We start from the raw sequence: 17,516 nt of genomic DNA, 5'->3' as shown, positions 1-17,516 counted from the left end.
CCCGTGTCCGGGTGCTCCGGTTTCCTCCCACAGTCTAAAAGACGTGCTGGTTAGGATGCATTGGCCGTGCTAAATTCTCCCTCAGTGTACCCGAACAGGTGCCAGAGTGTGGCGACTGGGGGATTTTCACAGTAACTTCATTGCAGTGTTAATGTTACTTGTGACACTAATAAATAAACTTGAATGAATTACTGCATTATTCCTATCTATTTTCCTAATTGTTGTCATTAGACTGGTCAATATTGAGATTATCTGTGTGATCTTAACATCTAAAGGGAAACGCGTTCTAAATTACGGAGTGGAAATTCGGGGGTCTTCAGGGTTAGGGAGCGCTGTGCTCCTGGCAGGAAACTAGACCAGGGTTTGGATATGTTGGGCTCTGGCCTGTACTATCAGTGAGGACCTTGTAAACTTGCCTAACATGGGAGTTTCTGCTTCCTCAGGCTGAAAGGGTCTCAGTGATACATTGTAGGTTGGCACACTGAGTAAGGAGAGGCTCACCAGACTCCTCAACGCTGGACTTTGCTTTGATTTATTATTGTCACATGTATTGTGATGCAGTGAAAAGTATTGGTTCTTGTGTGCTATACAGACAAAGCATACCGTTCATAGAGTACATGGGGGGAAGGAAAGCAGAGAGTGCAGAATGTAATGTTGCAGTTACAGATAGGGTGTAAAGAAAGATCAACTTAATATATGGTAGGTCCATTCAAAAGTCAGGGAAGAAGCTGTTCTTGAGTCGGTTCGTACGTGACCTCAGACTTTTGTATCTTTTTCCCGACGGAAGAAGGTGGAAGAGAGAATATCTAGGTGTGTGGGGTCCTTAATTATTCTGGCTGCTTTCCCGAAGCAGCGGGAAGTGTAGACAGAGTCAATGGATAGGAGGCTGGTTTGCATGATGGATTGGGCTACATTCGCAACCCTTTGTAGTTTCTTGTGGCCTTGAGCAGAGCAGGAGCCCATACCAAGCTGTGATTGGATGCTTTCTATGGTTGGACCCATGAAAACTTTTCCTTAACACACGTATGAGAAGAGGACAAGTCACAGAGAGCCATCCGGCCTGAGCAGGCACCCGAGGTGTGCCCCTAGTGGCAGGAGGACTCCAGTCAATCTTCTTTCAGTGTACATTCTCATTCCTGTTTTTAAATGCCCCCCCCTCCCCCGCCCCCATGGCCTCACCCCTCCCACTCTCTGTAACCTCCTCCAGTCCAACAACCCTCTGGGATATCTGCCATCCTCTCATATTGGCCTCTCGTGCGATCCCAACCATAATCACTCCACCACTGGCGGCCGAACCTTCAGCTGCCTGGACCTCGAGCTCTGGAATCCCCTCCCTGCATCTCTCCATCTCTCAACCTCTCCGCTTCTCCTCCCTCCACCTCTCCGTCTTTCCTCACTCCGCCTCTCTGCATCTCCGCCTCTCCGTCTCTCAACCTCTCCGCTTCTACTCCCTCCACCTCTCCGCCTCTCTGCCTCTCCCTCTGCCTCTCCCTCCACCTCTCCCTCCGTCTCACTTTCCTCCTTTAAGACACTCTGTAAAACCTACTTCTTTCATTAGGCTTTCAGTCATCTGACCTAATGTGCAGGACTCTCTGGCCTTCCATTATAGAATCTCTACAGTGCAGAAGTAGGCCATTTGGCCCACCGAGTCTGCAATGACAACAATCCCACCCCAGGCCCTATCCCCACAACCCCACACATGTACCCCGCTAATCCCTCAAACCTACACATCCGGGGACACTATGAGCAAGTTAGCATGGCCAATCCACCTAACCCGTGCATCTTTGGAGTGTGGGAGGAAACCGGAGCACCCGAGGGAAACCCACGCAGACACGGGGAGAATGTGCAGACTCCGCACGGACAGTGACCCGAGGCCGGGAATTGAACCCGGGTCGCTGTGAGGCAGCAGTGCCAACCACCGTGCCACCGTGCTGCCCTCAGCGTTTTTCTCAGTGGTGGGAGGTGGCATGCGTTTCACTTGTGGCAGGTTCTTCTGATCCCACTATCAATGGGCATTCCCATTGAAGCCGCCACATGGTGTCGGGAAACCCGCAGCAAGGGACGCACTGCTGGCGGGACTGGAGAATACTGCCGGAGTGAACGGCCGGAGAATTCCGATCAATATCTCCTTATGGAGCTCAGTGTCATCCTTTGTTTCATATCGCTCCTGTGAAACACCTTGAGACATTTGATTATGTTAAAGATCTTGTACAGATATAAATTGTTGTGGGTGCTAGAGTAATAGTTCGTGGAAGTTCAGGGTGATGGAAACCAACAGAAACTAGAAATGTTTAAACAGAGATAAGCACATTCACGCAGTTAGCTTGATCCACAGGTAAAGTCGCCATGGTCCCAGATGACCATTGGCTGCTCTCCCCTTTGAGGGGGCAACAATTTCAATCAGACAATTGAGGTGGGCCTGCTTGAATATGAACTCCCTGATTAAGGGCCAAATTAATGGTCTAATCAGGGAGCCCTATGCTCTGCACTTAAACAAGAGTGTCGGTTCCTCTGGCACTCCGGATGCAGACTGCACGCTGAGAGCACGCTGTATAGTGTTGTTGGATCGTGGAAACAAAGGAATTTTGGTGAAGGGACTTCCGCCTCCGAGGACTTATTACAGAGGGGGAGAGCATTCAAAACTCTTCCCTCAATCTATTTTAACAACTGGATGGCTGTGTGACAACAGTGAATTAGAGCAGAGACAAAGGGATTACAGACAAGAGCAGAATTGGGTATAAAGCGTGGCTGAATATCTCTGAGGCTGCTGCCAGACTGACAGACAGTCGCTCGATGTGCTCCCACCGGAATCACATCGAGCATCCCACTCTCTAAATTAGACATTTTAATATCCATCTGTGAGGATTGATCACATCAGTAGCAGTTACTGCTTCCTCATGTACACTATCATTTTTAAATCAACTTTCTGTCAGAGTCGGTGCACACGCAATCAGGGATCAGAATGTGAAACCATTAGCTGCAATTAAGCTCCACCCAAGCAGAAGTCATTGCCATTGGAGAAGTCATTGGAAGATAATTGTCCTGTCCGGGCTGGAGCTCCGGGCAGACCTGGACTCCAGTCGCCAACCCTCCAGGATTGCCCTGGAGTCTCCAGTAATTCAGGATTCATCACCGGGATTTTGCTGGGAGAAGGTGGTTAGGTGGATTGGCCGTGCTAAATTGCCCCCTCGTGTCAGGGGTCCTAACTAGGGTAAATGCATAGGGTTATGGGGATAGGGCCTTGGTGGGATTGGGGTCAGTGCAGACCCAATGGGCTGAATGGCCTCCTTCTGCACTGTAGGGATTCTATGATTCTATGAATTCTACAGTGGTTAGCACTGCTGCCTCACAGCGCCAGGGACCCAGGTTCGATTCCCGGCTTGGGTCACTGTCTGTGTGGAGTCTGCACACTCTCCCCGTGTCTGGGAGAGTGGGTTTCCTCTGGGTGCTCCGGTTTCCTCCCACATTCTGAAAGATGTGCTGGTTAGGGTGCATTGACCTGAACAGGCGCTGGACTGTGGCAACTAGGGGAATTTCACAGTAACTTCATTGCAGTGTTAATGTAAGCCTTACTTGTGACGAATAAATAGACTTTTAACTTTTTCAAATCATTGGAATGAATTGCATGTTCTATTTAAACACCACTGCATATTTTGTCCAGGAAATATAAAAATATCAGACATGGGAGAAAGCAGTCAGGAATCAGACAACTCTGGTATTGACCTGTTTGGTTGCTTCCCTATTTGCTAGGAATGTGTTTTTTTAATTCATTCATGGAGGTGGGCATCACTGGCTGGCTCTGGAGTCACATGTAGGCCAGACCAGGTAAGGACGGCAGATTTCCTTCCCTAAAGGGCATTAGTGAACCAGATGGGATTTTATAGCCATGAACTCTGAAACTTTTAATTCCAGATTTTTATTAAATTCAGAATTTCACCATCCATGGTGGGATTTGAACCCAGGTCCCTCACAACATTACCCTGGGTTTGCTCGACGACTAGCCCAGTAACATTACCGCTACGCCATTGGCTTCTCCAACAAAGTCGCAAAGTCTGGGGCTATTGTTTATTCACTGTAAAGCTGTGGCTCTGTTTCCTTGGGCCGGGTGTTTTGGGTGGCAAACAGTGGCAAACACCTTCCCCCATCTCGCCATGTGGGAAGGGGGAGGGAGGGGTGGAGAAAGGTGGGGGGAGAGAGGGTGGCATCAGAGCCGGAGGCTCCAAACCCAAATGAGGGAAAGAAGCCCCATCGACCCCAACAATGCCCTTTCGGGAAGGAAATCTGCTGTCCTTACCTGGTCTGGCCTACCTGTGGGTGACTCGCAACTGCCCTTCCATGGGCAACTAGGGATGGGTAATAAATGCTGGGCAGCAACATCAGCTGCTACCCCCTCCCTCCCCCCTCGTCCCCCCCCAGAGGAGTTTCTCCTCGGACCCTCCACCTCTCTGAGTTCCTGGGTTTTCCAATTTGCCACAGCAGCACCCACCTCTCCCAATAGCGCTGCCAGCCCTCTTGTTGGACTGATGAATCAGGGGAATGCCCGCTGTCATTAATTGAACAGTAAGCCCATGAGCAGCCAATTAGGAGACCCCTCTCCTACCAGCAGGAGACACTCATCTGTATGTCGGGTCGGGGTCCTGAAGCCCAAGGTAAAATTCAGGCCTCAGTGGGTTAAGCAGAGGCGATGGCCTAGTGGCATTACTGCTAGACTATTAATCTAGAAATGCAGCCAATGTTGTGGGGACCTCGGTTCGAATCCCGCCACAGCAGATGGTGGAATTTAAATTCAGTTTTTAAAAAATCTGGAATTAAGAATCTACTGATGACCATGAAACGATTGTTGATTGTCAGAAAAACTAATATCTTTTAGGGAAGGAAATCTGCCATCCTTTCCCGCTCTGGCCTACATGAGACTCCACAGCCACAGCAATGTGGTTGACTCTCAACTGCCCTCCAAGGGCAACTAGGGATGGGCAATAAATGCTGGCCAGCCAGTGACACCCACATCCCGTAAATGAATGTAAAAAATGTTACAAAAACCTCACTGCCCCCCATCGCCCCCCCCTCCCCACTACTTCCCCCAACACCATCCATAGGTTTCGATCTATGAGAAGGATTTGAGCTTAAACAAAATTTTCATTATCCCAGCCAGAAGACTGTGTTCACTCGCAGTAATGCGTTTTTTTTATTTAGCCCTTGCAGAATTTAATCTCGCCGCTCAAATCCCTTCACAAGGTACTTAATGTAATTCCTGTGGTTTATATCTAATCGAGAGGTAGGAGGTTCATCAAGATCGGGAAAGCTTTACCTCTATTTTCACTGGTGGTTGTTTGTAATCAAGCGATGGGAACACAGAAATCCGCATGTCTGTATTAAACACAGGGGGGATTTTACAGTGAAATGTTTGGACGCCATTCAGTACAAGCTGCTTCCAGAAACTGAAAACATAAACTTGAAAAAAGCAAGCCCCTTTCTTTGTTCTGGAGCTGAGGAACAAGAGGCGAATTCTTTGCGGCGGCACAGTAGCACAGTGGTTAGCACTGCTGCTTCACAGTTCCAGGGGCCCGGGTTCGATTCCCGGCTTGGGTCACTGTCTGTGTGGAGTTTGCACATTCTCCTCGTGTCTGCGTGGGTTTCCTCCGGGTGCTCCAGTTTCCTCCCACAGTCCAAAGATGTGCGCGTTAGGTTGATTGGCCATGCTAAAAATTGCCCTTAGTGTCCTGAGATGCGTAGGTTAGAGGGATTAGTGGGTGGGTAGGGCCTGGGTAGGATTGTAGTCAGTGCAGACTCGATGGGCCGAATGGCCTCTTTCTGTGCTGTAGGGTTTCTATGATTCTTTTAATGTTTATTTATTGGTGTCGCAAGTTGGCAATGAAGCTACTGTGAGCTTTGACACAGGGTCGTCTGGACTCGAAACGTCAGCTCTTTTCTCTCCTTACAGATGCTGCCAGACCTGCTGAGATTTTCCAGCATTTTCTCTTTTGGTTTCAGATTCCAGCCTCCGCAGTAATTTGCTTTTATACTGTGAAAAGCCCCTAGTCACCACACTCCGGTGCCTGTTCGGGTAACACTGAGGGAGAATTTAGCACCTAACCAGCATGTCTTTCGGACTGTGGGAGGAAGCCAGAGCACCTGGAGGAAACCCACGCAGACATGGGGAGAATGTGCAGACTCCAAACAGACAGTGACCCAAGCCAGGAATCGAACCTGGGTCCCTGGCGCTATGAGGCAGCAGCGCTAACCACTGTGCCACCGTGCGCATAAACAAGACCAAAGAGCAACTGTTCAGCAAAATTCCCTAGTTGCCAGATAACTATCGTTCCCATTAATCCCCACACGGTGGCACAGCGGTTAGCACTGCTGCTTCACAGCGCCAGGGACCCAGGTTCGATTCCTGGCCTTGGGTCACCGTCTATGTGGAGTCTGCACGTTCTCCCTGTGTCTGCGTGGGTCTCTCCGGGTGCTCCGGTTTCCTCCCACACTCCAAAGATGTGCAGATTAGATGGATTGGCCGTGTTAAATTGCCCCTTTAGTGTCTCAGTGTGTGTAGGGCAATTAGTGGGGTAAATACATGGGCATAGGACCTGGATTAGATGCTCTGTCAGAGAGTCAGTGCAGACTCGATTGGCCGAATGGCCTCCTTCTGCTCTGTAGGGGTTCTACGAGTAGATAGGAACTGATAATGATGGAAATACTGAACAGGTCAGGGCATCTGCGGAGAGAGAGTGTGGTGTTTGTCCACTTCTAAGGGTCGAACTGCAGAGAAGGTCACATGAGCCCATCAGGGATGAGGGAGAGGGATCACCCTAAGCCTGGGCTTGCCTAGCGGATTCGATCCTGGAAGCTGATTGGCAGCATCGAAGCTGCAAAACCCTCTGTTTTACAGCAGTGTGTCAATTCAGGAGGCGATGGCCTAGTGGTATTATCGTTAGACTATTAACCCAGCAACTCAGCTAATGTTCTGGGGACCCAGGTTCGAATCCCGCCACGGCAGATGGTGGAATTTGAATTCAATAAAAAATATCCAGAATTAAGAATCGACTGATGACCGTGAAACCATTGTCAGAAAAATCATTGTTGGTTTACTAATGTCCTTGAGAGAAGAAATCTGCTGTCCCTGGTCTGGTCATGTGACTCCAGAGGTAAACCTCTGGTAAACCTTCGCTATACTCCCTCTATAGCAAGAACATCCTTCCTTAGATAAGGAGACCAAAACTGCACACAATATTCCAGGTGTGGCCTCAACAAGGTTCTATATACTTGGCACCCTTGCTCCTGTACTCAAATCCTCTCGCTCTGTGGTTGACTTTCAACTGCCCTCTGAACAAGGGCAACTAGGGATGAGCAATAAATGCTGGCCAGCCAGCGATGCCAATGTCCCACAAATTAGTTACCTAACTGGTGACCACAGTGAGAAACAGGGGAAATCTCTCCCTGTGTTCAAGATTAATGATCAACCTTGATGACCTCTCATCAGAACCTTCCACTGACCTGAGACATGGGGCAGAATCTTTCCTGGAAATGTGGCATCAGTCAAATCTGATCTGCTTCTGTCGCAGGAATGGCAATGCCAGTCCAACTCACCACAATCCTGAACTCAATGCAAGCTACCACAGGGTAAAGTATCAACTCAAGTCAACATGGGGCAGGAAGAATCCTGCTCCATGTCTCAGGTCATTGGAAGGTTCTGATGAGAGGTCATCAAGGTTGATCATTAACATTGGACACTCGGAGAGGTTAACACTGTTTCTTTCTCTAATACCGCCAGGTCACCAGTTAGGTAGCTAACAACTGTAACATTTATTTTTTTTATTCATTGGTGGGACATGGGCATCGCTGGCTGGCCAGCATTTATTGCCCATCCCTAGTTGCCCTTGTTCAGAGGGCAGTTGAGAGTCTACCACATTGCCATGGCTTTGGAGTCACATGTAGGCCAGACCAGGTAAGGACGGCAGATTTCCTTCCCTAAAGAACAAGGAAAAAAAGGATTAAAAAATTTCGGAGCAGAAGTAGACCATTCGGCCCCTCAAGCCTGCTCTACCAGTCAACAAGATCATGGCTGATCTGACTGTGGCTTCAACATCACTTTCTGGCCTGCTCACCCACAACCCTCGACAATCAAAATATCATCTATATCAGCCTGAAATACATTCAATGGCCCAGTCCCCAATGCTCAGAGGGGGAGCGATTGAAAACTACCCTTTGAGAAAAGAAACTGCTCCCAATCCCCATCTTAAACAGGAAACCTTTTCATTCTGAAACTGTGCCCCCTGGTTCCAGACTTCCCCACAAGGACAAACACCGTCTCAGTGTTGACCCTGTCAAACTCACTCAGAATCTTAAATGATTCAACAGTGGTTAACACTGCTGCCTCACAGCACCAGGGATCTGGGTTCGATTCCAGCCTCGGGTGACGATCTGTGTGGAGTTTGCACGTTCTCCTCGTGTCTGCATGGGCTTCCTCCGGGTGCTCCGGTTTCCTCCCACAGTCCAAAGATGTGTGGGTTAGGTGGATTGGCCGTGCTAAATTGCTCCTTAGCATCAGGGAGGTAGCAGAATGAATACATGGGGTTATGGGGATGAGGCCTGGGTGGGATTGTTGTCGGTGCAGGCTCGATGGGCTGAGTGGCCTCTTTCTGCACTGTGGGGATTCTATGATTCTCTGAACAAGACTATCTCTCATTCTTCTAAGCAGTCCAGGCCCAACCTTTCCTTCGAATACAAGTCCTTCATCCCAGAAATTCTATTGCGTTGGCCATTCAGGCCTACACACAATGCCATGCCTTTTGTGGGTGGCTCTATTCCATCCGGGTGCTGTCATTAGGATCCCAGGATGTGATGATGCCAGCGTTGGACTGGGGTGGGCACAGTAAGTAGTCTCACAACATCAGATTAAAGTCCAACAGGTTAATTTGGTAGCATGAGCTTTCGGAGCGCTGCTCCTTCATCAGGTGAGACTCACGCGCTTTCGGAGCGCTACCCCTTCATCAGGTGAGTCTCACGAGCTTTCGGAGTGCTACCCCTTCATCAGGTGAGTCTCACGAGCTTTCGGAGTGCTACCCCTTCATCAGGTGAGTCTCTCGCGCTTTCGGAGCGCTGCCCCTTCATCGGGTGAGTCTCAGTGCTCCGAAAGTTCTTGAGACTCACCTGATGAAGGAGCGGCGCTCCGAAAGCTCGTGCTACCAAATAAACCTGTTGGACTTTAACCTGGTGTTGTGAGACTTCTTACTGTGTTATTAGGATCGTGGAGGTGAACATGCGTCTCTCGGACAGTTTTACCCGCACTTTCCTTTTGTGACGGTTTAATGAAGGTGTCAGTGATCTTTATCCTCCGCACTTTTCCAACCTCCAATTGTAAAGATGCTGTCACTTGCTGTTGGCAATAGATTCTCTGGCGCTTGAGTTGGCAGATGTCTGTATAATGCGAGGCAGAGCTACTGGCACAGTCCTTTAAGAATGTTGTCGCAATGGCAGGGCACAGTTGGCAGATCTATTTTCAGAGTTTCCTCAGAGCGAGTGATGAACCGAACCGACGTGATTCAGTATCGCTGCTGACTTGTGCCTGCTGGCCTTCCGTCAGAATAAAATCTGGAGACAGCAGTGATCATTAAACCCTGTAAGGTCAACTCGAGGTGTTCATCACTGTGTATGAGAAGCATGTAAAACTCTTCCCTAACAACAAGTTAGCCTCATTCTAAGAATACGTACTCCTTGCATAAAGCGAGAGAATTAATTGTTCCAAACTATATATACTCTGGGATTGTTCGGATAGGAACAGCTGGCGTATTATTATACTGATGAATTTAATTACTTGATACTGCCTGCTATTCTAAAAATGGCCAATCTTATCTTAACCACCTCAAACAAACCAGTGTGCTCGATTTAAGGTTTAATTTTCCAATGATAAACATGGACAACTTTTTTTCTTTAAAGATACCATGGACATATCGACAGGGGCAGCACGGTGGCACAGTGGTTAGCACTGCTGCCTCACAGCGCCAGGGACCCAAGTTTGATTCCTGGCTTGGGTCACTGTCTGTGTGGAGTCTGCACGTTCTCCCTCGTGTCTGCGTGGCTTTCCACCGGGTATTCCGGTTTCCTCCCCCTGTCCGAAAGTTGTGCTGATTAAAGTTTATTTATTAGTCACAAGCAGGCTTACGTTAACACTGCAATGAAGTTACTGTGAAAATCCCCCAGTCGCCACAAACCGGCGTCTGTTCAGGTACACCGAGGAAGAATTTAGCACGGCCAATTCACCTAACCTGCACGTTTTTGGACTGTGGGAGGAAACCGGAGCACCCGGAGGAAACCCACGCAGACACGAAGAGAATGTGCAAACTCTACACAGACAGTGACCCAAGCCAGGAGTCGAACCCAGGTCCTTGCTGCTGTGAGGCAGCAGTGCTAACCACTGTGCCACCGTGCATTGGCCATGCTAAATTCTCCCTCAGTGTACCCAAACAGGCGCCGGAGTGTGGCGACTGGAGGATTTTCACAGTAACTTCATTGCAGTGTTAATCTAAGCCTACTTGTGAGACTATTAAATAAACTTTTTTACTTTATTATAGCTCCGAAGGGATAGAGTTCATTTTCATTCATGACTAGATGGTTTTATATTAATATCACCTTGAATGATGCTCGCAAGCTCAGTTGCATAGTAGCCATCAATACTCCCACACGGTATGCTGTCAGCCTGGGAACGGACTCAATTTTTACCTCAACCTTCAAAAAGGAGAAACAGCAGCTTTGTGGAGTGTCTCACCTTTCTGTACTTACCCGTGTGTCTCTTTATTGAGGTCACTTGGCAACAGAGCAAGAGAAATAGCAGGAATTCTTTCCACCTCATCACGAGTCCCAGTGTGGGAACCACGGCTGTGGTTTTACTGGGGCTGGCCCTTCAGAGCCTGTTGCTGGGACCTTCCTGCCCCATTCAAGATGCCAGCTGGCCTCCCCACGCTGCCTGCCCAATCAGTGTCCGAGATTGCCAAGGGGAAAGAGATAGTGGGTCTCCATTGAGGAGCCCTCCAGAGGCTGGCATTCAAAAAAAAATGTTGATGTGGCAGGCAGGTAGGCCCTGGCGATTTGTGGGGGTGAACCCTTCAGCAGTGTCCTCGGGATGGTGGGGCAGCTGTTACTCTTGGTGGACCCCTCTGTGGGGCCTTTGGTATGAGTGGAAAGATGTCTGCAACTCCCTCTCCCTTGGGAAATTGGCAATTTCACCATGCAATGGCGGGTGAGCATTCCAATGTAATTACAGTGCATGTTTCCTGGCCAATTGGTTATCCATAGAATCTCTACAGTACAGAAGGAGACCATTCAGCCCATCGAGTCTGTACTGAATACAATCACACCCAGGCCCTATTCCCATAACCCCACATATTTACCCGGCTAATCCCCCTGACACTAAGGGGCAATTTAGCATGGCCCATCCACCTAACCCGCACATCTTTGGACTGTGGGAGGAAACCAGAGCACCCGGAGGTAATCCACATAGACACAGGGAGAATGTGCAAACTTCACACAGGCGGCGACCCAAGCCGGGCTTCGAACCCAGGTCCCTGGAGCTGTGAAGCAGCAGTGCTAACCACTGTGCTACCGTGCCACCTGTGTAGTCCATAAAATGTTATCGTGAATGTTATCGGGGTTGCGCTAAGTCACTAAACCGGAAAGAGCAAAAAAAAGGGTCCAATGATTCATCGCGTCATATCCGATTTCACGCTAAATCGGGGCGTGTATAATCAGGGTTCCACTGTATTTGCTGGAATTCAGAAAATGAGGAGGGATCTCATAGAAATTCTAACAGGACTGGACAGGGTAGATGCAAGAAGGCTATTCCTGATGGTGGGGGTGTCCAGATCCAGGGGTCACAGTCTGAGGATACAGGGTAGACCGTTTAGGACAGAGGTGAGGAGACATTTCTTTACCCAGAGAGTGGTCAGCCTGTGGAATTCACTACCGCAGAAAGTGATTGAGGTCTAAGCATTGTACATTTTCAAGAAGCAGTTAGATGTAGCACTTGGGGCGAAGGTGATCAAAGGATATGGGGTGAAAGCAGGATCAGGCTACTGAATTGGATGATCAGCCATGATAATCATGAATGGCGGAGCAGACTCGGTGGGCCGAATGACCTCCTCCTGTTCCTATTTTCTATGTTCCTATGTCTATGGTGACACAATGGCACAGCGGTTAGCACTGCTGCCTCACAGTGCCAGGGACCCGGGTTCAATTCCGGCCTCAGGTCACTGCTTGTGTGGAGTTTGCTCTGGTTTCCTCCCACAGTCCAAAAGATCTGTGGCTTAGGTTGATTGGCCATGTTAAATTGACCCTAGATTCAGGGGGATTAGGAGGGTAACAGGAATAGAGCCAGAGTGGGATTGTGGTTGGTGCAGACTTAAAGGGCTGAATGGCCTCCTCCTGTTCCTATTCTCTACGTTCCTATGTCTATGTTTCGAATTCTTGTAAAGAAGTTTCCATGATGTGGAGATGCCGGCATTGGACTGGGGTGAACACAGTAAGAGTTTTAACAACACCAGGTTAAAGTCCAACAGGTTTATTTGGTAGCAAATACCATTAGCTTTCGGAGCGCTGCTCCTTCGTCAGATGGAGTGGAAATGTGCTCTCAAACAGGGCATATTATGTTGGATTTATGTCACATTATCAGTAACCCCCACAGCTTGCCTCCTGGACTTGCAGGCTGTCCTGTCTGGAGACAATATACATCTCTTTAACCTGTGCTTAATGCTCCCTCCACCCACATTGTCTGTATCTTTACGATCTGGTTGGTTGTAGGGATTCGCATTCTAATCAGTATTCTGTAACTTGATTTTGTGTCTCTGTGCCCTGTTTGAGAGCACATTTCCACTCCATCTGACGAAAGAGCAGCGCTCCGAAAGCTAATGGTATTTGCTACCAAATAAACCTGTTGGACTTTAACCTGGTGTTGTTAAAACTCTTACAGAAGTTTCCATGTCAGGCAAGGAGCTGTCCAGGGTCCTAAACAGTTCCACAGTATCCCAGATGAAGGGAACTCCACAAAAACAGGAGATATTGTGAGTGAAAGAAAGGGAGAAAAAAATCATAGAATTTTGATTTTTTTGATAAATTGTGCTAATTTTAAACCTGTGATCAATAAGTTTCTTGTTAGAAGAGAGTAAAGATGGTGTGGAGCCAAGGGAGGTGGATGGAGTTAAGATACAGATCAGCCAGGATCTGACGTGTAAATGCAATGTTAATTATATTGGTAAGAGATACAGGACAAGGACATTGTTTAATTAAGCTTTTGGAACACTTACAAAGAGCGACCAGTTTTGACTTTTTGTCACTGTGCCCTTGGCGGGGGAGAATGGGGGCGGGGAGGGGGCCTCACCCCTCTTTGATTTGTTTACTTTATCGACCACTTCTCTTAAAAAGAGCATAAAGACAGACTGGTGGGACATTGGGTTAATGGTTAGGAAGATGTAACGGTGCATCCTGTAAATAAACCTGTTGTCATGAAACGTGATGTGGCCAGGACTAGTGAGCCTGGGTTATAGGGAGGGGTTGGCCAGGCTGGGACTTTATTCCTTCGAACGTAGGAGAATGAGGAGCAACCTTATTGAGGTGTAGAAAATCATGAGGGGCATTGATAGGATGAGCGCACGTAGTCTTTTTCCCAGGGTAGGGTAATTGAAAACTAAAGGGCATAGGTTCAAGGTGAGAAGTGAAAGGGACCTGAGGGGTAACTTCTTCACGCAGAGGGTGGTGCGTATATGGAATGAGCTGCCAGAGAAAGTGGTTGAGGCAGGTACAATAGCAACATTTAAAAAGCATTTGGATAAGTACATGGATAGGAAAGGATTAGAGGGATATGGGCCAAATGTGGGCAATTGGGGCTAACCAGTTGGACCAAAGGGCCTGTTTCTGTGCTGTATTGTTCTATGACTCTATGGCTGGAATGTTACCGTCACGCCCGCCCCGGAATCAGGGCGGATATGGCTCGCAGAACGGCATTCCCCGTTGGCCTTGGGCGGGATCTTGCTAGCTTCAGGTGGGCAAGGCGGTAAAATTCTGGCATTTGGGCAGAATTTTCCCATCTCGCTCACCACAGGAATTGTGGCGGTCGGGCCATGGACCATGAAAAGGTTCGTTGACCTCGGGCAGGATTTTCCAACCTTGGGGCGAGCGTGGCTGGAAAATCCCACCCTTTGACTCTAAGTATTAATGACTAGTTTCAGGCTTCCATCTTGCTGGGGGTCAAATTAACACCACAGGGATCTGTGCCAGCCTCAACGATTGAAGATCCACAGTAAGGACTTGTATGAAGGGATTGACTGTATTGCAAGCGTTGTTCTTGATCATGCAAAAGTAGGTAGGAAGGCAAGTTGTGAGGAGGATACAAAGAACCTGCAGAGTGTCATAAATAGGTTACGTGAGAAAAAAATTATAAAGAGAGGATGTGATCATAGTGTTAGCAATGAGGAGGGAGGCGTATAGAATGCTGCATCCTGTAAATAAACCAACCATCCAGAAATGGATTTGTGTCGAGTTTCATACTTCACCATCTGGATTGAGATCCATTTATCACCACGGGGTAGCAGCAAAAAATCTAGAGGGGCTGAACCACATTTCCTATGTTCCTCAAATCTGCTTTAAATGAGTAGTGTTCATTAAAGTAAGGTGAAAAAAAAGATGGAATTTACAGGATGGGCGGGATTTTATGGCCATCGCTCGGGCAAGATCGTAAAATGCCCCCCCCCCCTCCCCCGAGGCCAATGGAGAATTCCATCCTGGGAACCTCGCCCGCATTGATTCTGGGGCAGGCGAGGTTGTAGAGTTCGGGCCGAAAGGTCTCAGTCCTTCGATTAGCGTCTAACAAGAGATTGTTGCTGCCTCGATTCTCTGAACCCAAGATATAACTAGACTAGAACTAGGGGACGCAGTTTAAAAACAAGGGAGTCTCCCATTTGAGACGGTGATGAGGATAAATATTTTTTCAGAGGTTGTGAATCTTTGGAGCTTTCTTCCCCAGAGAGAGTGGAGGCAGGGTCAATGTAGAGTTTTAGTTTGATTTGATTTGATTTGTTATTGTCACATACAGTGAAAAGTATTGTTTCTTGCGCACTATACAGACAAAGCATACTGTACATAGAGATGGAAAGGAGACAGTGCAGAATGTAGTGTTACAGTCGAAGCTAGGGTGCAAAGAAAGGTCAACTTAATGCAAGATAGGTCCATTCAAAGTCTGATGGCAGCAGGGAAGAAGTTGTTCTTGAGTCGGTTGGTACGTGACCTCAGACTTTTGTATCTTTTTCCTGATGGAAGAAGGTGGAAGAGAGAATGTCCGGGGTGCGTGGGGTCCTTGATTACACTGGCTGCTTTCCCGAGGTAGCAGGAAGTGTAGACAGAGTCAATGGATAGGAGGTTGGTTTGAGTGATGGACTGGGCTTTGTTCATAACCCTTTGTAGTTTCCTGCGGTCTTGGACAGAGCAGGAGCCATACCAAGCTATGGTGCATAGAGTTTTGGCTAACAAGGGACTCGGAGGTTGTCAGAGTGGAATCTGGAGTTGAGGCCACAATCAGATCAGCCATGACCTTATTGAATGTCGGAGAAGTCTCAAGGGGCTGAATGGGCTGCTCTTGCTCCTAATTTGTATGTACGAATAAAAATGATTTGTAATGGCTTTCAATGGGAAATCAAGGAGAATGTGGATTCTTTTAAAATCAACCTACATAACAACAAAAATCATTTAAATGCTTTATGGAAAATACAAGAATATAGTTCTCGTCTAAACATAAAATCCTTACCTCTTCAACCAGTTGGAGCATACGACGGGTGCTTTCCAGAGACTATAAATGGAAAGAAAGATAGAAGATACATGAAAGTAAATCAGAAGCAAAAACTAAGCAGCTTAACCATTTTTCTTAAAGTACATAAAGAATCATAGACTAGAATGACTGTCAATCATATAGAATAGAAACGGCCATTTGGCCTATTGAGCCTGTGCTAACTTGTTGAACGGGCATTCCAATTAGTCCCACTCCTCAATCCCTTTCCCAAATTTCTCCCTCCAAGTACCTTATCCCAGTCCCATCTGAAAGTTATTATTGAACTCCACTACATTTCCAAGCCTTTGAGGATATGGTAGCATATAAGTTGTTTTACTGGACTAGTATCTCGGGAGTTCAAATCCCACAACTTTTAAAGAGTTGCAGGAGCAGTAGTTAATTTTTAATAGAATCATAGGATCCGTACAGTGCACAAGGAGGCCATTCGGCTCATCAAGTCTGCACCAACCCTCTGACAGAGCATCCCACCCAGGCCCTAAACCCGTAACCCCATGTATTTACTCCACTAATCCCCCTAACCCACAATAAGGGGAAATTTAGCACGACCAATCCACCTACTATGCACATCTTTGGAGTGTGGGAGGAAACCGGAGCACCCGGAGGAAACCCACGCAGACACGGGGAGAACGTGCAAACTCCACACAGACAGCATCTTCCCAAAAGAGAACTTTGAATGGGTGATTTTTTCTTGAGCATTTCATAAAATTGCCGCCGTTATTATATGGATCACTGGTCCTGTACGTGGTTCATATTGGGTGGGTGGACATGTAAGACCTAACCCACACATCTTTGGACTGTGTAGGGATATGAGGGGGCATTGAGGGTGGGTGGGAGAGTAAGGTGGTGTGAGGGCTAGAGGGTGTAATCATTAATGCAACTGGGCTGGAGCCTCAGAGAGTGAAGATGAGCCTTCTGTCCAGATGTATGCCGTTGCTACTCCAGTGTTTTCCACCACTGCTTATTTTTAGCGTTACGGTAATACTGAAATAGCACCACCGCAGGGAAACCAATCGGTGGGGATTGGTTTCCCTGCGGCCCGATGGCACAGCGGTTAGCACTATTATCTCACAGCGCCAGGGACCTGGGTTCAATACTGGCCTCGGGTCACTGTCTGTGTGGAGTCTGCACGTTCTCCCTGTCAGCGTGGGTTTCCTCCAGTTTCCTCTCACAGTCCGAATGGCATGCTGGTTAGGGTGCATTGGCCATGCTAAATTCTCCCTCAGTGTACCCGAACAGGTGCCGGAGTGTGGCGACTAGGGGATTTTCACAGTAACTTCATTGCAGTGTTAATGTAAGCCTACTTGTGACGATAATAAAATAAACTCTATTACATGGCGATAGGGTTCAGTGCTCTTGCACGGTTTGACTCACCTCATCAGCCACCTGGTCAGCGCGCTGCTGCATATTTTCTAGCTCATTGCGCATATCTGCATCGTCGGCCATGATGGATCAGTGCTGGCGATGGAAGCTGAGATCCCGGGAATGACAGCACCAGTTAACTCTGTGAGAAACAAAAAGGGGGACAGATTGAAGCGACGCGTTCCAGCACAAAGACAAAACCTTTTTCTTCTCCTGTGTTTTCCATTGGAGAAACGACAGAGGTTGACAAAACACAACTGTTTATTGTCAAAGTTAAGCAAAGGGCGACATCCCATTTTACTGATGCCGCAGTGAAGCCCACTTGATTGTC

The 17,516-nt window shown here is 48.0% G+C and overlaps 1 protein-coding gene across 2 annotated transcripts in view; it reads right to left on the bottom strand.

The window, feature by feature from the left end:
• Window positions 1–17,269, bottom strand: part of LOC144504653 (synaptosomal-associated protein 25) — a 52,532-nt gene extending 35,263 nt beyond the window's left edge. For both annotated transcript variants that reach the window (XM_078230341.1, XM_078230340.1), the window contains exons 1-2: window positions 17,198–17,269; window positions 15,785–15,826 (exon numbers count right to left, since the gene is read on the bottom strand). In XM_078230341.1, coding sequence (XP_078086467.1) covers window positions 15,785–15,826; window positions 17,198–17,269 — 114 coding nt within the window. The remainder of the gene's footprint in view (window positions 1–15,784; window positions 15,827–17,197) is intronic.
• Window positions 17,270–17,516: the final 247 nt, after the last annotated feature.

Source organism: Mustelus asterias, chromosome 15 (assembly GCF_964213995.1).
Source record: "Mustelus asterias chromosome 15, sMusAst1.hap1.1, whole genome shotgun sequence".
NCBI classification, from domain to species: Eukaryota; Metazoa; Chordata; class Chondrichthyes; order Carcharhiniformes; family Triakidae; genus Mustelus; species Mustelus asterias.
Note: the sequence above shows the minus strand (reverse complement) of the source record. Positions and strands in the feature narration are given on the sequence as shown.